This window comes from Lepus europaeus, chromosome 11 (assembly GCF_033115175.1).
Source record: "Lepus europaeus isolate LE1 chromosome 11, mLepTim1.pri, whole genome shotgun sequence".
In the NCBI taxonomy this organism is placed as follows: Eukaryota; Metazoa; Chordata; class Mammalia; order Lagomorpha; family Leporidae; genus Lepus; species Lepus europaeus.
Genome location: NC_084837.1, coordinates 103,871,871 through 103,893,912, shown reverse-complemented (window position 1 = coordinate 103,893,912; position 22,042 = coordinate 103,871,871). Strand labels below are relative to the sequence as shown.

The 22,042-nt window shown below is 48.8% G+C and overlaps 1 protein-coding gene across 1 annotated transcript in view; it reads right to left on the bottom strand.

Annotated features, from left to right (window-relative positions):
- Positions 1–6,618: 6,618 nt before the first annotated feature.
- The window catches only part of ABHD2 (abhydrolase domain containing 2, acylglycerol lipase), a 118,671-nt gene continuing 103,247 nt past the window's right edge, over positions 6,619–22,042 (bottom strand). Inside the window, exons 8-11 of the mRNA XM_062206233.1 lie at positions 18,977–19,087; positions 16,452–16,521; positions 14,617–14,701; positions 6,619–12,446 (exon numbers count right to left, since the gene is read on the bottom strand). Coding sequence (XP_062062217.1) covers positions 12,250–12,446; positions 14,617–14,701; positions 16,452–16,521; positions 18,977–19,087 — 463 coding nt within the window. The 3' untranslated portion in view covers positions 6,619–12,249. The remainder of the gene's footprint in view (positions 12,447–14,616; positions 14,702–16,451; positions 16,522–18,976; positions 19,088–22,042) is intronic.

Below are 22,042 nucleotides of genomic sequence, written 5' to 3'. Positions count from 1 at the left end.
AGGCTACAAGTACTTTCCCACCTGGAATCAGAAACTCGATCCTGTGGTCCTACTAGTGGTGCTGAGTGAGGGATGACTGGTCTGGCTGTTCCCACCCAGGTATCCAAGTGAGTCAGCCCACGACTCCTGTCTGAGGGATCACCTCCCTCCTTGTGGGCATGAAGTAGCCTTGGTGCTGCACCCAGATTTCCAACCATTTCCTGGACTCTTGGTTCAATCCAATCCCATCTGTTTGCACACTTTCAGAAGTTTCTCTGACACACTGAGAGTTCTCTTTCTCGTTTTCCAGTGAGGACGTATGTAAGTGCATGTACCAGGGTACTTAAAAATATTCTTGGAAGCTGGCAGGAAGCTGGAGTCAGGTTGTAGCCAGGATTCCAATCCAAACACTCCTGATATGGGACACGGACATCTTAAGTACTAGGCCAAATACCTGACCATAAAATTAATTTTTAAAAATTATACAGAATACTTAACTTATATAGAAGAATTAAAAGGTTTACTTCAGTGCAAACATTTTTTTGAAATCCATGCATACAAGGCATATTCAAAAGGTTTGTAGAAAATGCATACTGTGAAAAAAATTGCATAGATACAATTTTTTTTTTGCACCAAAGTTAAGTTCCCGAGAGAGAGAGAGAGAGAGAGAGAGAGAGACTGACTTATCTTTCTTCTTCTGGTTCACTCACCAAATGCCTATAAACGACCAGGGCTGGGCCAGGCTGAAGCTGGGAGCTGGAGACTCAATTCACATCTCCCATGTAGGTGGCAGGGACCCAACACTACTTGAGACATTACCTGCTGCTTCCCAGGATCTGCAATTGCTGGAAGCTGGAATTGGGAGCTGGAGCCAGGAATCTAACCTAGGCGCTCTGATGTGGGATGTGGGTGTCTACTGTTAGGCTAAACACCTGCCCATGAGTTAAAGAATTTAAAGCCATATATAAAAATGCTTGTTTATTTGAAAGACAGCATTACAGAGAGAGGAGAGACAGAGAGATCTTCTATCCAATGGTTCACACCCCAAATGGACATAATGGCTGGAGTTGGGCCGGTTGGAAGCTAGGAGCTAGGAACTTCTGCATCTCCCATGTGGCTGACAGGGGCCTAAGGACTTGGGTCATTCTCTGACGCTTTCTCAGAATTAGCATGGAGCTGGATCAAAAGTGGAGCAACCAAGACTCGAACCAGTACCCAAATGGGAAGTTGGCACTGTAGGCGGTGGTTTAACTGGCTACACCACAACACTGGCCCCAAGCAATATATGTGATTGTACTCATCTATCTGAAAGGCAGAGTTACAGAGAAGGAGAGACCGAGAAATCTTCCATCCGCTGGTTCACTTCCCAAATGGCCGCAGTAGCTAGGACTGGGCCAGGCTGAAACCAAGAGCCAGGAACCCAATCCAGGTCTCTCATGGGATGCAGAGGCCCAAAGACTTGGGCCATTTTTTGCTGCTTTTTCAGTCACATTAACAGGGAGCTGGATCAGAAGTGGAGTAGCCAGGTCCTTGAACTGGCACCCATAAGGGAAACTGGTGTCACAGGCTACACCCACGGCACAACAATGCCGGCCCCCGTATTTTTTATACTGAAGATCCTCCTCTAATTATTGTTTTTTAAGAATTGTGTCCCAAATCTGAGGGAAACGGTGTTTGGTCCCTGTTGGTTCACTCCCTTCTTTTCAGAACCTAATCTGCTGGGAGCCATCCTGGCCTGTGACAGTCAGGATGTGGAGAAAGCTGCAGGCGAATGCTGGCCAGTAGGCTGCCTTGGCTCCCCGTTAGACCTGAATGGGATGCTGCGGTCCCCTTAAAGTCAGCCGGGCTGGAGTCTTAGCCCAAGGACTTGGATTTCCTGAGGAAGAAGCCAAAGGGTTAGGCCCTATATTGAAGGTTTCTGAGTATGGGCTTGAAACGCCCCCTGCTGGCCTTGGCCTGGCACTGCTCTTCCAGGCACAAGCCGGGCTGAAGGCGATTGGGAAGACTGGGCCTTTGGGATAACGGGTGGGAAGACTGTGAATGTTAAAAATTGAAGTGCTTAAAAAAAAAATCGATGTGCTCAGCTTTACAAAGTCCCAGATGCCTGTGCGTGATTCCTACAGCTGGCCCCTCCCCCAGTCCATGAGATGGGCGGATGCTAAAGTGCTCTCAGAAGCCATTTGGGGTGGGGAGGGGACAACAAAGCGGAGAATTCACGACCATTTGATGCCCATAAACAGCTTCACTTCCGGGGACACTGGGATGAAGCCGGGATTCTGCTGAGAAACAGGAATTTGGACAGAGTTGGAGGGATACGGCGATGCATTTCTGCTTAGATGTGGCCCTCGATGTGGCCCTTGAGAGGTGGTTCATTGCAGTATGGGAGGCAGCCCCAGCAGGGAAAGAGGCTGCCAGTTTCAGTGAGACTGGCTGTCGCTCAGAGCCTCGAGTTTACCCAAGGATGCTGGAGGAGGCTAACGGCGCCTGGTGAACTGGCAAAGGCTTCCTGGGAGGGGACGTGTCTTTTTTTTTTTTTTTTTGACCCAGGCCAGCCAGGAGAAGTGGTAGAGTCACCCAAGGGGTGGATTGGGTCATCTCTGATCCCAAGGCAGGGGGGACACAGCTCGGGTGTGGTGGAAACGCAGCAGGTGTTGGGTCTGGACACTCCCAGGATCCCCCAGAGCCTCACTGCCCACAGGGCAGTCCACAGAGGGCAGCCCTGTCGGTGAGGAGCTCCCTAGCAATGCGGCGTCTGGGCCCCACCTCAGACATGCTGAAGTGGAACTTGCATTTTTGAAGTCTCCACAGGAATGAGCCAATCAAAGCTTCCAAAGAGCACATGAAAGAGCCAATCAAAGCTTCCAGAGCAATGATGCACAAGCTCCTGCAGACTGGAAAACTTCTGAGGCCCTGTCCTCCCCTTCCCCCCATCCCTGGCCCGGAGGCTCGATGTACTTTATATCTGGGGCCCAACCTGGGCCTCAGGAGCTTTCCAAGCTCCCTGGGTGGCTCAAATGTGCTTTGTTTAGGCTGCGTGTGCTGATATATGGGGAAAGTGAGGGTATGGAGTAACCCAACGATGGCCAGCATCCACAGCTACGCATTAAAAGGCAAAGTGCACATGCGCAGTGAGGACAGAGACGCGCGGCTGCAGGAGCCCACGTGGGAAGGCAGCAGTCATAGGATACACATCTCAGAACAAGAGTGCGTTCCACCCTGGGGCTGTGTCCAGCAGGCAGGACATGTGTAGGTGAGGGCACCTTGATTTCTCAAGGTGACCACAATAAGAAGGGAAAGGGGGCCAGCGTTGTGGTGCAGCAGGTTAAGCTGCCACTTGGGATGCCAGCATCCCACATGCTGAGTCCGGGCTGCTCTGCTTCTGCTTCAGCTCCCTGCTAATGCACCTGGGAGAGCAGTGTTCAGTGACCCAGGTGCTTGGACCCTGCCAAGCCAGGGCTGTTGAGGCCCCAAGAGAGGTGATTTTAAGTGTGAACCAATAGATATGGTCCAAACCACTGCCTAAAATAATATCATTGTGTGAAATATTGCAGGTTGAGTATGTTGTCTGAAGTGGGGATCAGAAGTGTATTGGATTTCAGATTGTTTTTCGGATTTTGGAATATTTACAAATTTATAATTAGATATTATGGGGGTAGGATTCCAAGTCTAAACATGAAATTCATTTGTTTCATATACATCTTACACACATAGCCTGAAGGTAATTTTATACAAGATTTTAAATAATTTTGTGCATGAGGCCAAGTTTTTTTAACAAAAAAAAAGTCACTATTTCCGCTGCTGATGTGGACAGTCCGTGGTTGCTTGGCATCACTAGCATTCCTGACTGAATTTTTTAAAAAAATATTTTATTTATTTGAGAGGTAGAGTTACAGACAGTGAGAGGGAGAGACAGAAAGGTCCACTGGATCATTCCCCAAATGTCCACAATGGCTGGAGCTGCAGCGATTCAACGCCAGGAGCCAGGAGTTTCTTCTAGGTTTCCCACGCGGGTGCAGGGCCCCAAGGATTTGGGTCATCTTCTACTGCTTTCCCAGGTCACAGCAGAGAGCTGAATCGGAAGTGGAGCAGCCAGGACTAGAAACTGGCACCCATATGGGATGCTGGTGCCACAGGTGGAGGATCAATCTACTGTGCCACAGTGCTGGCCCCATAAGCAATCATGTTCTTTAAAGCATTTTTATTTATTTGAAAGGCAGAGAGAGAGAGAGAGAGAGAGAGAGAGAGAGAGAGAGAGAATCTTCCATCTGCTGGTTCACTCCCCAAAGAGTCACAATGACCAGGGCTCGGTCAGGATGAAGCCAGGAGCCTAGAACTCCATCTGGGTCTCCCATGTAGGAGACAGAGCCCAAGCACTTGGGGCATTGTCTGCTGTTCTCTCAGGTGCATTAGCAGGGAGTTGGATTAGAAGCAGAACAACCAGGCCTTGAATTGGCGCTCTGATATGGGATGATGGTGTTCCAAGTGGTGGCTTAACCAGCTGCACCACAACACTCTCGCATTTACACTTAGTATTATATTTTGACTGTGATCTCTCATATGAGACTCGGTGTAGAATTTTCCACTTGTGGAGTCATGGTGGAGCTAAAAAAATTTCAGTTTTGGGAGCATCTTGGATTTTCAGATTAGGGATACACAACTTGTATTTGAGCCACTTGATTTCCTGAGGTGACATCTTTATTGCAATTATTACCATTTTGCAGGTTAAAAAAATTAAAATCTGAAGTTAAACTTTGCTTAGAGGCTCACAGAGCTAGGAATTGGCTAGAATTGGTCCCTTAACCCAGCAACTCTGGCTCACACCCCTTTGGCTCTGTTCCTTTGCATGCTTTATCTCAAACGTCCATCTTATTTCTTTCTGTGGGCTGGGGAAGTGCGGGCAGAAGAGGGAAAGAATATTAAACCTTATTTATTTCAAGTTCATTTCTCCAACCATTGTCAGATAAAGGAAGAAATAACTTTAAGAGGGAGCCTGTTCAGGAGGGGTCTGATACCAATATTAGCTCTACTGGCGCAACGAGTGAGGTCTGGGTCACTGCACACACGTCGGGGGACTGCCTCAGGAGCCGTGCGGCAAATGACCATGTTGGCAAGCCACTGGCACGGGCCTACCTAACTCCCTGGGCCTGAAACGTCTTCCACATAAGCTGTTTTCCTAGGTGGCAGTCTTTGCGAAGTGGTTTACTTTTACCAGAGGAGTCGGGCTATTTTGCAGGGGACGCTTGCATCTTGAAATATGATGTTGGGGTCAGCGCTGCGGCTCAATAGGCTAATCCTACGCCTGCGGCACTGGCACACCGGGTTCTGGTCCCGGTCGGGGCGCCGGATTCTGTCCTGGTCGCTCCTCTTCCTGTCCAGCTCTCTGCAATGGCCTGGGAGTGCAGTGGAGGATGGCCCAAGTCCTTGGGCCCTGCACCCCATGGGAGACCAGGAGAAGTACCTGGTTTCTGGCTTCAGATCAGCGCGGTGCGCCGCCACAGTGCGCCAGCCGCAGCGGCCATTGGGGGGTGAACCAACAGAAAAAAAAAGGAAGACCTTTCTCTCTGTCTCTCTCACTGTCCATTCTGCCTGTCAAAAAAAAAAAAAAAAAAGATGATGTTGGGCGTTCTAGGTCTTATTAGTGCACACCTTCCAAAGCCAGCACACCCTATTCTGCCTAGTAAAAAGTTCTGTGTGGCAAGAGGGGAGAAGAGCTCTGACTGCAAGGTTCTTGGCTAAGCCAATGCTTGCTCCTAGGAGACTCTCAGCTTGCGTTTGGACAGATCCAGAGACGATGAATTAAAAAACAAATACATGTATTGATTTACTTATTTAATGTCTTTGAAAGGCAGAGAGAGAGGGAGCATGAGCTTTCTCTCATCTGCTGGATCATACCCCCCACCCCCCGGCCCCAAAGAGCCAGGGCTGAGCCATGCTGAAGCCCTGAGCTGGGAGCTCCATCTGGGACTCCCACATGGGTGGCAGGGAGCCAAGTACTTGAGCCATCACCTGTTGGGTCCCAGGATGTATGCTGGCAGGAAGCTAGAATCGGGAGCAGAGCATCCCAGGAGCTCCGATATGGGACGTGGGTGTCCCAAGCAGCCCACCACAGCATCTCTTTTTTTTTTTTTTTTTAAGATTTTTATTTATTTATTTGAGAGGTAGAGTTATAGACAGAGAGAGAGAGAGAGAGACAGAGGGAAAGGTCTTCCATCCACTGGTTGGTTCACTCACAAACGGCTGCAATGGCCGGAGCTGGGCTGATACAACGCCAGGAGCCAGGAGCTTCTTCTGTGTGCAAGGGCCCAAGGACTCGGGCCTTCTATTGCTTTCCCAGGCAGAGAGCTGGATTGGAAGTGGAGCAGCTGGGACTAGAACCAGTGCCCACATGGGACGCTGGCGTTGCAGGTGGAAGAATAACCTACTGCGCCACAGCGCCGGCCCCAACCACCATAGCCTCTTAACTGCTATGCCAAACCCTGTACCCCAGGATGGTTTTGATTTAGATAATGTTCTCCTAGTCATTTCAAATAACATCACTGGAAGCATAGGAATCACGCATGGCAAATTCCACTTATGTTTCGCCTTTTATTTTGTCTTCATGATTCAGTTTTAGAAATGACTAAAACAGCCCTCCCTAGACAAAGGACACACAGCCACACCGCATTTTTAGTCTTTATTACTTTTTTTAAGTAAACAAATTCCATTGAATCAAAGATAACAAAATTACAGTTTTCGTTTGTAATGATCTTTGTTTACCACCACACAGAATCAAAGTAGAATCAAAAGTAACAGGAGAACATAATATGACCAAGGACACCGCCGTTTAGTATAACTTCTTAATAAAGGTAAATATCCTCATATTTAGAAAAAATTGCATTGCTAGTTGCGAATCTTAAATACCTCAGTGCTAAAGGATCCTGTATTTCCCCCAAAGATCCAGCTGCACCAAGGCTCTCAGAACACAAATGCAAAAATACAGTATTTTCAGGGCAGCATTTTGAAGTTTTGGGAAACCCAAATGAAACACAACAGCACAAACCAGGATTAGGAATGTGAAAGTGATGGTTCTCAAAAATCAATCTGGAAGCAGATCAGAAGAATGTGGCTGAACGGAGTCTAACCAGGACAAGGAGAGATGCAACCTCGCTCCCTCCCGCCCCCTCCCGCCCCCGGCGTCACTAAGGCAGCTGCAGTGGCAGACGTCAGAAGCTCCGGTACAGTGAAGGTCTTCCTGAGGCAGCGGGGGAGACCCAGACCACGGGGAACCGGTGCGGAGAGGTAACGGGGTCTACACGACTTGTGCTTTCAGAGAACTCAAGTGAGGCCAAATGGAAAAGCAAATCAAACCGCACTCCTACACCCAGAAATGTGTCCGCTCGCAAGAGCGGCCTGGGCGAGAAGTGGTTGGCGCGGGGACCAAGGGGATGGGCAATTATTCCAGGTGACTGCTGGCTGCTCGGTGTGGGTGGTCTGGGGGAGAATGCTCGTGGAGACGAAAGGTATCTCTGCAGGTGCTGAAAGTGGACTGTCCCCAACTTATGGCGATAGTGTATTTCTTGGCTAATGGGGACCAGAAGTGGGGAGAAGGCAGATTATGGGTTTCATTGATTGACAGAAATCTAGTTAAAACGCTGAGCACTTATTTTATGGAACTCAGGATGTAGGGCTTCATCTACCAGTTAGAAACTGATTTTAGCTTTTCTATTAAAGACAGGAAAGCTTTACCCACAAACACACTAGGAAAAACAGTTCAGAAAACATGGAAGACTGACACTTGCACAAGGGCCAGCTGCCTACTTGCTGGGAATCTGGGGATGACCGGGGAGCTGAACTCTGCGGGAGGGAGACTCGGCCCCAGCATCCAGAGGTGGTAACAGCAGTGATGCAGGCAAGAGCAAGTAGCTTCTGCTTTGGGAGGTGTTCCAGTTCTTTCTGCCTGCAGGAGCCAGTTCCCCTTTCCTTAGCTTCAAATACAATTTGGCAAAAGCAATCCTAGCTCAGGAAGAGGAGAGGGGGTGCTTTGCTCTGCCCAGGAAACAGAGGTACAGGAATTCCTTTTGCTCAATTGTGTGGCTTCTGAACGCCACAGGCAGGCCACTTTCCATGGTTTTCTGAAGCAGCCAAGTGATCCAAAGTGGCTTTGAACAACAGAGTAGGGCCAAGAGATGACAGGAAGGGGCCAAAGCCACAGTGTTTCGGCTGGTTCCGGCTCACTCCTACTGTGGAGGGGTGAGGTGTGGGGGGTGCTGATGAAACAAGGAACCTACAGGCCACATGAGGGAGTTCGTGGGGTTTGCTGTGGCTTTGCTCTGAACTTCCACAGCAGAAGACTCTGAATTCCGATGCCACAATAGTGTTGCAATATCAGGGAATTTTCTGGAGGCAAGTTAAGACTTTTTAGGCAAAGAAAACAATACCTGATGCCACTGCAACAGAAGGCCACAGCGAAACGCTTCTTAATAGCTCCCCTGGCTGTGACTTCCTTCACCCAGCGTGATGTTTCAGCGAGCCTTAACTGTAGCCCTAAGTCAGAATCAATGCCGCTGGAAAAGAAAAGCCTCTCACATCTCAGACAGCTGCTTGCCTGGCAAACACAAACAAGAACGCACAGCTTCCTGGGAGCTGGCCAAACAGTCTCAAGTCGTGCAGTCACAAAGAGGGCTCTCATTCAGGGGCTTGGGCTCAGGAGTGCAGCTCCCCAGAAAGCTCAGCTTTCATGCACACTGCAGTGGCGGGGCCGAGGGCTTGAGCAGGAAGGATTTTTGCCCTGGGAATTCTCGATGCCCTCCCGCCTGAGCGGCATTGAAGGCTGGAGACAGTTCCTCATTGTGGCACCCAGCACCTGCCGCAGGCACAAGACCGCCCTCAGAAGAGCCAGGATGTTGTGGCGACAGCGGAGGCTCTGAAGAGAGGCCAGAGACACAGGGCTCTGGACAGCATCCAGCTCCTCGCCAGGAAAGGCCTGACGCAGAACCTCCGGCTCGCCAAGTCCCCTCAAGGCGAGCCTGGAGCCTCTGGACTCCTACTTGCAAGCCGAGTTCAGGCAAATGATGCGCAAACAGATGATGGGAGCTGAGAGACGGTGGAAGATGAGGTTACAGGCTCCAAGAGGTGAAGGGACGTGCCCATGATCCACTGTGAACCAGAGACAGGACAAGGACCCAGGGACCCTGCTTCCATGACACTAGCTCAAGATCAAGAAGGGAACACTCCTTTCAGGTATCTAGGCCACAGGTTCCCTGCACATGTCAACTGCCACAGAGAATTTAGACGAATATTCTAACAACACACGACATCCTATCTTCATTCTGCTCTAGAATCGCTAGGTGCAACACACGGCAGGAAGAGAAGGGGTTTGCTTCAAGTCTGTTAAACTCCCTACGACCATAAATGCGTCAAGGAGAACTGACGCCGGTTTTTAAAGCCAGGAATTCCTGATGTGACTGGGATCAGTGACTCCTGGGAGTCTGCAGCCTGTTTAGGAGAACTGTGGGTGTCTTCCCTCCCTTTGTGTTAAACAGGTCATTTCTACAACAGGATTGTCTCGACTGTGCAATTTATATCCTTAATTTGTTTTAAAATATAATTTCCAAACACTCCTTAAAAATTGTGTTGTAGCCCAACTCGGAGCAAAGAGCAAGAAGAGCATTCACAGAACGATTCTGGGGCAGGGTGGGGGGAAGCAAGGAAGTGGAGGAAGGAAAGGATGACCTACACATAAAGTGCTGCTCCCTCGTTTGTTAGCCAAGTTTGCATCCCTGCATTCAGTGTCTCTGTGCTTTCATTCAGGGACAAACGAGAATCTCCCTGAAAGACAGCCACAGTCACATTCTTGTTTCCAGCCCTGAGAGCCTGAAGCTTGAACAAAGGGCTTCAGTTGATTTCATGTGAGCCAAAATGGAATGTAAGTGCCTTTCAGAGCCACACACTAAAGATTCCAGCTGGGACACGGCCCCACAGTCCCGGGGGATAAATGATGGCTATGTGGAAGCAAAGGCTATGCCCCCAGCCCCACTTCCCCTGCGTGGGGGTCATCAGGGCGATGACGCGGACCAGGACCTAAGGACTCCCAGTTCCCCTCTATGCATGCGTGTGAAAACAGGACTGTTTTTCCTCTTCCGGAATGTAGGTACCTGGGCCACTACTGTCAGAATAGTTCAAGACATGTGGCCTCAGGCAAATGAAAAGAAGTCTCTCACTTCCTGGCACGGTGATTCAATTCTGCTAAGTTATTGCTTGGTTCAACTATTTGCACAAATGCTGAGGAATGAAAGTAATAGCAGGAAATGCGACCACGAACCTTCTGGATTACAGATGTGTTTGGGTGGAGGGAAAAGTGACAGAGAAGGGGGACTAGCTTCCAAATCAAGGGGTAAGTGATAAAGTGCCAATCTGTGCTAAAAGAACAGGAAAAGGAAATGCATTAGGGAAATAGCAACTTGGGTGAAAATCATAGTGACACAATTCGGCGGGTGTGAGAAATTACATACCCAAACAAAGTTGAGATGACAGAAATCACAATCTTTTGAGAAAAATGGCTGTTTCTGATGTTATTAGGATGATCTGGTGATTGTCAGAAAACACCTTCTTCAGATTGCTGCCAGCCCCTTGGAACAATGCCCAGACTGTATCCACCCATGAATACAAGGATTGGCATTCGGGCACTCAGGTAGATTCTTTTATCCTTTACCCATCCACATAAACCCACTGTTTATATTCCAGTCTGTCCTGGAGCCAGAGAAGATGAAGTAGGGAAAATACATACATACATACATATATATATATTTTTAAAGTATCCAGGCAATTTCACTCGTAGGTCTGTTCAGTTCCAGAGAGCAATTGTGGATTTTTCAGAGTAGGGTTTTTAGATAGTTAAGTACCACAGGATTGGAGGAAAGGAGTACTTGGAACCCAGAGTGGCACTTTCACATGAGAAGACACACTTTGGAATGATCTACCTAATACACTACAAATATAGACTATTAGAAATCTGGTTTAAAAAAATCATATCTTTTGATTGCAACCTCAAATCTAACTGACGGATGTCAAAAGCCAGACACTATGTAGACTTGAGTTGCAAAACTAACATTACAATTGAGTGGGGAAAAAAAATAACCCAAAAACCTCTTTATATGAAATGAGGGACAAAGGAAGAAAGGCAAGTGATGTCATCCACATGCTTAGCCTGGGAGAATAGCTCCCGGGCTCCCCTGGAGTGATGTTCTCTCAAACCTCAGTACACTGAGTTTGTCATTGAACTTTAGAACTAGCCGTCGTCTCGGCAATCTACCTGGTTTGAGTCCCTCATTTTATAGGTGAGGGAATCAAAATCCAAAAGGACTTTCCCAGGGTCATATAGCCGGGGAGAGGCAGAGCCAGGGCTCAACCTAAATGCTCATTCACACCCAGGGTCTGTTCAGAGACACCACCCTCTGACCACACAAGGGCAGCTACATGGCGAGCCTGGCTACTCTGGAGATTCCTGGGAGCCAAGGGGCACCTCTGACCATGACTTTCCCTAGATGTTTCAAAGTTAGAGGTGCTGTACAACAGTGCGTCCAAAAATTCACCTGGTGGTGACAGTCACCTGGGGCACTTGTCAAAAATTAAAATCCCAGGACCCCTTCCCAGACCTCACTGCCCCAGCTTCTCCAAGGGGAGGGACCTGGGAGGCTGAACTTTTAACAAGTGCCCCATGAGACTGTCAGCAGCAGCAAAGGGGGGGGGGGGGAGGAACTTGGCTTGTGACTTGCAGGAATTTCCTTTGCCATTTAAGAGGCCTGGGAGAACCAGGCCCTCAGTCTCCCAGGTTGAGTGTGCCTTCAGTGCTAGCCTAGAATGATCTCCGAGTCTACCTAAAGACATGTACAACCACCACGAAATAGCATACGTGAAGACTGCTCTCAGGGAAAGGCCCTTTGACTGGCAAAGCAAAATTGCTGTTCAGACACATTTTTAATAGGGAAACTAGATGTAATTGGCTTAAAAGCAATCAGATGCTGAAACTGGACAGGAGGGCTGAGAACCTGTCACTTGTCACCATGGCTAACAATGCAACACAGAAAACCAGTAACTAAGCACAAAAATAGCCTGGAGCTCCCAGGGAGAGCCGCCTATTCGAGACTTCGAGACACGTGTGCGTGGTGGGTGGCCCCCCGCTGAGGGTGAGGTCAGATCCAGGTCGTGGAGGGAGATGGGAGACCTGAAACAGCGGGTGAGGGGACGCAGGTTCCAGAGCAGGGCTGCTGGAGTGCACAAGAGTCCGAGGCCTCACTCCAGGTTGGCCTCCATTGGCTCCGTATCAGAGCACTGCGACTTGTTCCGTTCCCACTGGCAAATGGCATTGGCGTACTCTACCACCAGCTTATCCATCCACGTTAGGGGCTCGGGGAACAGCACGGAGCCCTCGAAGAAGCCCAGGTGGCCCCCATGCAGAGGCAGCACGAACATGACGTTCTCCCGTTTCTCTGCAGGGCAGAAGCAGCGGAGTGAGCTCCTGTTGTTTCCTGGCAGCTCCAGGGTGGGAAGTGTGAAAGTGGGCTGGCCAGGGTGGCTGAGGCCTATCCCACAGGGAACAGCCACCTACGTGACTATCCAACCTGTAACCACTCTTTCTTGCTTCCCCAAATCAGACAGAGCTTTGGGGGGGCAGGCAAACAGGGGGACAAACAGTTGTTAACACACACAGAGAGATCCCACATTCCACCTGAGGTTCATTTCAGCTGGGCCAGGCTGAGCAGAAGCCAGGAGCCAGGAACTCAAGCCAGGTCTCCCACATAGGTGGCAGGAATTCTACTATTTAAGCCATGACCTGTTGTCTCTCAGGGTCTGCATTAACAGGAAGTTGTGGTCAGGAGCTGCAACTAGGTATCAAACCCAGGTACTGAATGTAATACATGAGGGTTTTAACCACTAGGCTAAATGCCTGCCCAGATTAGTAGGTTTTGGAACAGCAGCTTATCTTTGGGGCAAGATGGGCATCAGCTTAAGAAATCCTTAGAATTCTAAGTGGTTCTCAAACTTGGCTGAGTATTAGCACCACCTGGGGAGTTGAAAGGTGCCTAATTAAGTACTTCCTGTGGGGAAGTGGGTGGGGAGAGGCAGCCAGGCACTGTACTGCTAAAGCCCAGCTTTGACGGGGGACCCACGTCAACTGGGATATTCTTGTTAACGTGCAGATTCCGATTTACTAAACCCGAGGGAGAAGCTGATGTTCTGTATGTTTTTTTTTTTTTTTTTAAACAGGCAGAGTTAGACAGAGACAAAGGTCTTCCTTCCCTGTATGTTTCTAACAAATTCCTAGGGATGGCATGTGGTGGAGCCCGGCTCTGAGTAGGGATTCAGCACACTAGCAGTGTTCTTTGCTAGTGAGCAAAGAGAATTCAGTGGAGCTACTGGTTTTTCATTATAGACATTTATCTTCACAATGGAGACTTAAAGCTGCAACTTGTGTCTAAAGATGCACAAGCTCTCAAGGCCAGGTGCTAAGAGGCCATCCCCAGAATTTATAACTTGAGCTATTAGGTTAGTCCCACATGGGCTGGTAAAGCTATTACTGAAGAGGTGTGTAGGACAGGCAGCCAGCTGCAGCAGGAAGCTGCCGTCTCCCAGGGACCTGGCTGACAGGGTCCTTGCTGGCTCTGCAGGGTTCCTTTCCTCTCCCCGTTCAGTTGCTACTTCATACATTTCTGCCTTGTGGATGTTACTGCAGATGCACAGAAGGAAACAGGCACTGCTCTCTCACTTGTGCCACACACGTGACCCAAGGGCTGCTTCAGTGCAGGGAGCCCACGGTGGGGGGGGGAAGTGGATGGATAGCTTTTAACACCTAACACGTCTCCAGCACACACAGCCCTCATCCTGAGCAATGTGACGGCTGCCGGTGTATTATCTACTGTCCTAGTGTGTGTGTGTAGGGGGCAACAGCACCACAGGTGTACTGCTTCCTTCTAGATATGATATTGCAAGGGTAGACGTAATCACAGAGGACTGTGGAAGGCAGCAGGCTATGTCCTAGGGATCTGAAATGACAACGCAGAGGAACCCTGACTCCCGGGCTTGCCCTCCACCCTCTCGAGCTCTCCTCAGCTCTTTCCCTGTGCATGGAGTGAGACTGTGCTGTCTTGAAGCGCAGGCACACTCCCAGGAGCAGTGATCTCTGCCATTTTGGTTGCTCACAGGAAGGGTCTTCCGAAAGTCGGACAATGTGTATAATAATAATAATAATAATAAAACATAGACGGATTTCAAATTTTTTTTGTCCCAAAAAGAACTTGTCTTTTAATTCCATTTTCCCCACTAACTTTCTGAAGCACATCCTTATTTTTATCCTCCAAGCAGATGGAGAGGCTATCACAAGACGGAACAGAACGGGCTCTTCTGTTTTGCTTTTCAGGTCAAATTTGAAGTCTGACTATCTCTTTAAGTTACACTCTGGAACTTAAAGGAACCATAATCCTAAGACACTAATTTTGCAGAACTTGGCTGTGGATATGAATGGGGACCCTGTGGAACACCAGAAGGTTCTGCCCAGGCCCCCATCACAGCCACAGGACTATCGGGCCAGCACAGTGAAGGCGGCAGACTGCTGTGGTAATTTGCTGAGTGGCTGGGGGAGCAGGGGAAAGAAACACTTACCTGAGAGAGATTTCGGAATGGTTAGAAGACTTTCATGCACTAAGGGGTCATCGGCTGCATTAACCAGCATGAGAGGCACATAAATCTGCAACAAGAAAAACAAGCAGCATTGAATTACTGGTTCCCCTTCTCAGGTCTCTTTGATTTGAGGCTCAAGTTCACTGCTGGACATGTCTTTGAAGCACAGGGAAGAGGGTCACAGCTCCTGTATTCACCGGGATGAGTCACTAGTGTCTCTGTGATCACCACTCTGGTTGCAGGTGTGTACAGGACCCAGTGACCCAGGGGACCCCTGTACTCTGGTGGGCAGAGGGACAAACTCCATGGCACTGAACATTTCTAATGATCTTCATGATGTTTCAGATTAGCCATGTCATTCAGAATAAAGACTTTACAGAGTCTTTTATAAACTAATTCAGTTTATATTGGGGGTAGAAAAAAATGAAGTACATTCTGCCCCAAAGGAGGCTTTCTAGAAGAATCTAAAGGTTGAAAGTAGGAGGACAGTCTTGGCAAGGCTGCATTCAATATCCGACTTAGTACAATAGCCAAGGGTCTCCTGTGTTTGATTTTAGTGGAGATGGTACTGAAGGGGGACTCGTGTTACTGAACAGCCACACTGAGGCAATGGTGGCTGTGCTATCTGGGAGCTCCTTGTGGCCCTACACAGCTCCGTGTCTCTATAAAAGCTCAAATGAAGACAGCAAAAGTTTCGGTGATGGTGCCAAACTGGGAGGGATGGCCGATGTGACAGATGACACAACTACCATTCCCAATTATGTGCTTCAGCTGGGGGCACAGTGAGCTGAACCAAAAGGTGTACATGGACAGGGATAAGTGGGAAGCTGTATGTGTAAAAAGAGCATTTGTGCACAGACAGAATGGGAGAAACTTAGTGGTGGCTCAGATAAAAAACATGAGGAGGGGTCGGTGCTGTGGTGTAGCAGGTGGGACTGCCACCTACAGTGCCGGCATCCCATATGGGCACTGGTTCGTGTCCTGGCTGCTCCACTTCCGAACCAGCTCTCTGCTATGGCCCGGGAAAGCAGTAGAAGATGGCCCAAGTCCTTGGGCCCCTGCACCCGCATGGGAGACCCAGAGGAAGCTCCTGGCTCCTGGCTTCGGATTGGCTCAGCTTCAGCCGTTGCAGCCAATTCGGGAGTGAACCATTGGATGGAAGACCTCTTTCTCTCTCTCTCTCTCTCTCTGCCTCTCCTCTCTCTGTGTAACTCTGACTTTCAAGTAAATAAATAAATTAAAAAAAAACATATGAGGATTGTGGTTTGCTGTAAACGTAATAAAAAGTCAGTTGAGGCTGCTAGTGACTGTATTAATACAGACCTGTTGATACCCACAGACATGCTCCTCATCACTTTGACTTGGACACACATCTGTAAACTCTGTGCTTGCCAGATCGCGGCAGGAACAGAGTTCAGTCTTCAGCAGGCCCCAGGCTAACAAGATACACCAGGATCCCAAGGAAAGGGTCTAGGATAGCAGGAAATCTAGCTGGATCTCCCATGAGGTCCATGGCAGAAACCAGGCAGGATTATGCTGTCAAAGGGAGATTAGGAGAAAATTGGGTGCTGCGGCAATTTTAATGGTTTTCATATAGACATGGGAGCAGCCTGGGCTAAGGGCAGCTCTGGGATTAGTGTGCTGGTGGGCACTGAGGAATACAGCCTGGGTCAATAATAAATCCAGGTAACACATTCAAGTGGTTCAAGTCAGATCTGGCTGAGCTTCCACCAGGAAGGAATGTTTGTACTGTGTAAGGAATACTGTACGGAGTTGGATGGAGCAAGACTAACTCTGAGCTGGTGCTGACCACTCACCCTGTGCAGGTACCTCATGCAGCTTTCTTCCTCATAATATTCCTTCAGGGAGGTATAGCCATGGAACTTCCTGGAACACACACACACACACACACACGAAAAGGACAAAACAATATTTGTTAAAAGACCACAGTGCTGAGCCAATTGTCATCCAGTTCCTGCACTAACACACTGCATTAGTAGAGGATATGAAAGTCTCTCTAAAAGTTCATGGAAAATGTATTATGAAAAAGCTACTCATGGATTTCACATTTTTTGCAGCCAAATAAACTTATTTTTCAGTACCATTTTTTCTTGAGCTTTTGGAAGTACCTTGTATACAGCAGAGTTAGGTCTGAACGCTGCACTGATTTTATTACTGCTCTACTCCTGCAGTAACTCATGTCTATAGAATACATGTAGGCAGCGCAGTTAGGGGTCAAGATTTAAACGTTGGCTCCATCACTTACTGCCTACGTGACTTGAGGCAAATGGTTGAACTTTTCTGAGTTGTGGCTTCTCCTCTGTGAAGCAGATCTAAAGCCAGGAGCATTCCTAATGGTGCTGGGAGCTTTGACGTCAGAGCATCCAGCAGCATGGTGACTGGCCAGCATAATGACTCAGTGTTATCTACAGCAATTACTTGTCGATGTTGTAACTTTTGATGCAGCATAAAGCCAGATATTACTATGGACACAGAGACAACCGAAATTCAAAGATGTCCACTAGAACTTTCTTTTCAGCAGAGTTCTTCCTGGTGGAGTGACTGGATCACTGTGAACTGGAATGCAATGTATAGATAATGGGAAATAAAAATGAGACAGGGTTCAATGTTACCAATTCTGTCCACCCATCAGCTGACATTTAACAAAACCTCAGTGCTCCAGTATGCAAGTTTGCTGTGCTCTGTGCCGAGGGGTGAGCATCAACCTACAGCGCTGATACTTGCTGGCCCGAGTCAACCCCAGGCCAAAGCATCTCTGAAAACCTCACTGTTTTCTGACACAGGGCCTCTGAATGGCGATCTTTTTCTGTTTGACTGGGGTCCCCCAGACATCCTGTCTCCCCTGGAGCCGTGGCTCTCCTCCTGCATCAGCTGCCATAGACACCTCTGCCTGGGAATGACCTGCAAAATTTGTCCTTGTGAAATCAGTCCCTCTGCAGTCTGCGTGGGGCAAGTGGTCCAGGCCTTCAGTATTGCTGGTGATAAACGAGGAGGAAACTGCTACTGTCCATCACTGTTAAAGAGGAAGGGGTGGGCATTTGGCCTAGCAGTAGAGGTGCTGGTGGGGATGACTGCATCTCATGTCAGAGTCCCTGATGTGAGTCTTGGCTCTGCTCCTCTGCTCCTTCCAACTTCCTGCTAACTGCACACCCTGGAAGGCAGCAGGTGACGGCTCATGTAGTTGGGTCCCTGCCATCCATGTGAGAGACCTGGATTGAATTCCCAGCTCCTGGCTGTTAGGCATCTGGGGAAATGAAACTCTGGATAAGAGCTCTCTATCTCTCAAAGAAACAATGTAAATTTTTTTTTAAAAGAGGAAGAATTTTAGGGAGAGTTGAGGAATATTTTCTTCAGGGATTCAAAAAAAAAAAATAGAGAAGACAAACAGGATATTTAAATTAAAAATTTTTTTTTCTCTCATTCAACAACATCAAAATAAAGTCATATAACTCTTAAGTGGGGATGAGTACAACTCATTCTCATCTAAAACAATTCTCATCTTCTAAATCAGCAATTTCCTAGTTTCTATTTCATTCAAGAAACAATTGGCGTACTTGAAGTTACTCAGTATAAGAAGTTTACTAAAAATCTCTTAAGGATGGTAAGCAGGGATCCCAGACTCTGCTTTGCCATGGAGCGCACACTCGTTTTAGATCATGACTAACAGGATCAAAATGATCATTTAACAAGAAGTGCGACTTTTTCAAGGAGAATGACGAGAACAGAGGTCAACCTGACCTTTTCCAGCTCAGGTTAACTTCAGCTGGAAACCCCCCGTGACAGCAAAGGGGCCGCTGCCGTGCTTGTGACTCCAGTTGCCTGGAAGGGCCTGGCAGGTACAGAGGCAATGAGGGGGCAGAGCTGTGTCTTATGACCAGAGAGGAGTCCTTCACACCCTCCAAGAAAGCAGCTCTGTCCATTCTGCTGGACACCCACAGCCCTCTTGGCCTATGCTTTGTTTCTCTACTTTTGACAGAGACATAGACGGAAGAAACAGTCCTTTTCTTCCACTGCAAAAATGCACACGCATGTGGCACCTGGTCCTTGCCCTGATGCTGAGGCAGGGCAGCTGGGCTGTGCACCCCAGCTCTTCAGCTCATGCTGACCCTACAGTGTCACTGGCCAGATCCGCTGTCTGTTTTCTAAGAGCAATGAGGAATTTGGATTTTTCTGTGGAATCCGCTGTTTTGAAATGCCAGAAACTTAGGTAAAGAAGGAATAAAGGTCGTTCACTAAAGAGGGCAGAGCAAAGCCCTTGTGCTGAGTATGGCTGGCCCCCTGGCCCCCCGGGCATCTCTCCCACCCGTTCACGGGGACACACCTCATCACGTTGTCATCAATCTGCATCAGGGACGTTGCTGTGTAGAGCCGGCTCAAGTCCGTGTCCTCTAGGCTCTGGGTTTTCTTAACATGGTCTCCAAAAAGGGCTTGCCTAGGAGGAGACAGAAAAGCAAACAGAGAATTACAAGGTGGGGGGGGGGGGATAGAGCAGCACAGCAGAGCAGCTTCCTGCCCAGAGGCTAAGCCAGGAGAGACGGGAGGAGGTCAGCAACATTGAGAACTGTCTGGCCTGTCTCAGAGGATGAGCCTGCACTGTTGACTCTTGGATAATTGGAGAGACAGGAACTTCAAAACCTTGTTTCCTTTTTCAGGGGCTCCGAGACAAACAAAGGGCTGGGCCTGAGACTAGCTGAATAGTACAAAACCTCCAGCACAGGGGAGGGGACTCAGCATGGGCCTCTTCTTCACACCGGTACTGGCAGGGCCCCTGCCCTCTACGAGCTGTTTATGTTGCACAACCAGGAAGGTAATGGTTAGCCCATTTAGCACTTGGGCAAATCAATAGCTCTCCAACACATTAACTAAAAATATAGACACCTGGGGTTGGCACTGTGGCATAGCAGGTATAGCCGCTGCCTGCAGTGCCGGCATCCCATATGGGCACTGGTTCACGTCCTGGCTTCTCCACTTCTGATCCAGCTCTCTGCTATGGCCTGGGGAAGCAGTGGAAGATGGCCCAAGTCCTTGGGCCCCTGCACCCGCATGGGAGACCTGGAAGAAGCTCATGGCTCCTGGCTTTGGATCAGCCGAGCTCTGGCCATTTGGGGAGTAAACTAGCAGATGGAAGACCTTTCTCCTCTGTCTCTCCCTCTTTCTGTCTATAACTCTACCTCTCAAATAAATAAATAAATAAATCGTTAAAAAATATATATACCTACTTGTCCCTTCCCCTTTCCCCCACCCGGGGGTACCAAAATCCACAGTTATTCAGGTTTTTCATATAAAATGACATAATATTTGCATATAATCTAGGCATATCTTTCTGTACACCTTAAATCATCTTTAGATTTTAATAACTAGGATAGTGTAAATGCTATGTAAATAGTTACACTACATCATTTATAGAAAAATGACCCCCAAAATTCTGTATGTGTTCAGTACAGATGCAACCTCTGTAGGCCTAAAATCCTATTTTCAGTTGGCTACTGGCTGAAAGGGGCAGATGTGGAACCTGCGGGTACAAAGTGCCAACTGTCTCCAGTAATCATTAAGAAGAGCTACCTTGAGAGGATGGCTACATGGCAGGGGTCAGAGGGTACACACCAGGCCTCCCTCCCCAGCAAGGACTCTGGACCACACTGTGGAAGGACTGAGTTTGTGTTTAGGTGTGGCCTCATTGAAGGAAAAATCGATTACAGAAACTCAATGTTCTGGTTTCTATTTGTAACCTCTCCAAAGGAAGAGGAACACATTTCTTTAGCAATTTTTTTTCCTCTAAAAGATTATCAGGAAGATTCTATTATATATCTATGGATAGAATTCATAGCTTCAGGTTCCCCTAAAGTGCCTACGTGTTTGACTTTCTGTAATTTCAGAAACATAACCACCCTCCGTGCACCTAAAGGACACCCCCAATTTGTAAAGAATTATGCGATGGACCTGCCGAACTAACTAGTGGCAAGACGGAGCCCTTGATCAAAAGAATGTTTTCAAGGAAACACTGGGCTGAGGCTGAAGTTGGGAGCCAGGAACTCAATTCAGGTTTCCCAGATGAATGGCAGAAACCCTGTTACTTAAGGCATCACCGCTGCCTCCCAGAGTGTGCATCAGCAGGACGCTGGGGTCAGGAGTGGAACTGGAAGTCAAACCCAGGCATTCCAATATGGGACGTGGGCATCTTAACCGGTTTCCTAAATGCTAGGTTAAACGCCAACCCAGGAGTCTCTTTTAATTCCAGTGAAGCAGACAGGTGGACACAGAACTTGGATTCCGTTCCAGGCCAGCTCTCTGCTGTGGCCAGGGAGTGCAGTGGAGGATGGCCCAAGTCCTTGGGCCCTGCACCCCATGGGAGACCAGGATAAACACCTGGCTCCTGCCATCGGATCAGCGCAGTGCGCCTACCGCGGCGGCCATTGGAGGGTGAACCAACGGCAAAAAGGAAGACCTTTCTCTCTGTCTCTCTACTGTCCACTCTGCCTGTCAAAAATTAAAAAAAGAACTTGGATTCCGGGTCTGTACACTCCTTCTGGTACGAAATCTCAGCAAATCCCCAGGCCCCTCTGTGCCTCAGCTGAGCCACACTCTGCCCAATGCCCAGCACACAGCTGCTGCTCAAACAAGAGCCACACGGAAACAGGTGGTTGTCCAAGCACAGGGGACACAAGTCTCCCCCTGTCCTCCACCTGCCTGTTTTGAGGCCCCGTGGATGAGCCTGGCAGCACCATGAACCCCACCCTAGGAAGTCCCGTCTGGGCTGTGCAGCCAGGATAGGCAGAAACACATTTTTTAATCATGGAGGGGGGTGTGTGTGGAAAGAGTAAGAATAAGAAACTGATCATTTGTTAGACTGCTTTTCCTAAGGTGGTGCCCAAATCCCCCAAACTGTATTTTGAGTGCCCATGATAAGCCAAGCCCTCCCGCGCTTCCCAGTGTAGCTCAAGGCATAAGATTCACACAGGGGATGCTACAGGAGGACAATCTGGGGGTGCAGGAGTGGGTTTTGCAGAGGTGGAAGGCCTGGGATGGGAAGCAGGGTGGGTTCTGCCAACCAAAGGCAGAAGTCGCGGGGGAGAGACCAGGGGCGCTTGAGCCTCTGCGTGGCCCACTCCAGCCGGGGGAGAAGACATGGGAGATGCAATGACAACAATGATCCTGCAGATAAAATCACCACTAGTATTCGAGGGCTACTTCTCAGCAGGCATTGCCCTAAGCACTGGCTGGGCTGTGGTTCCAAGCAGGACAGGAGTGGATGAGGAAGCAGAGGATGTAGAGGCTCAACCCTCCAGCAGGTGTGCACACCATGCAGTCACACTGCTGCTTGGTCGGAATCCCAAGGGCCATCCCCAACCGAGTACTGATCCCCAGGCACAGAAGCACCTGAAGCAGG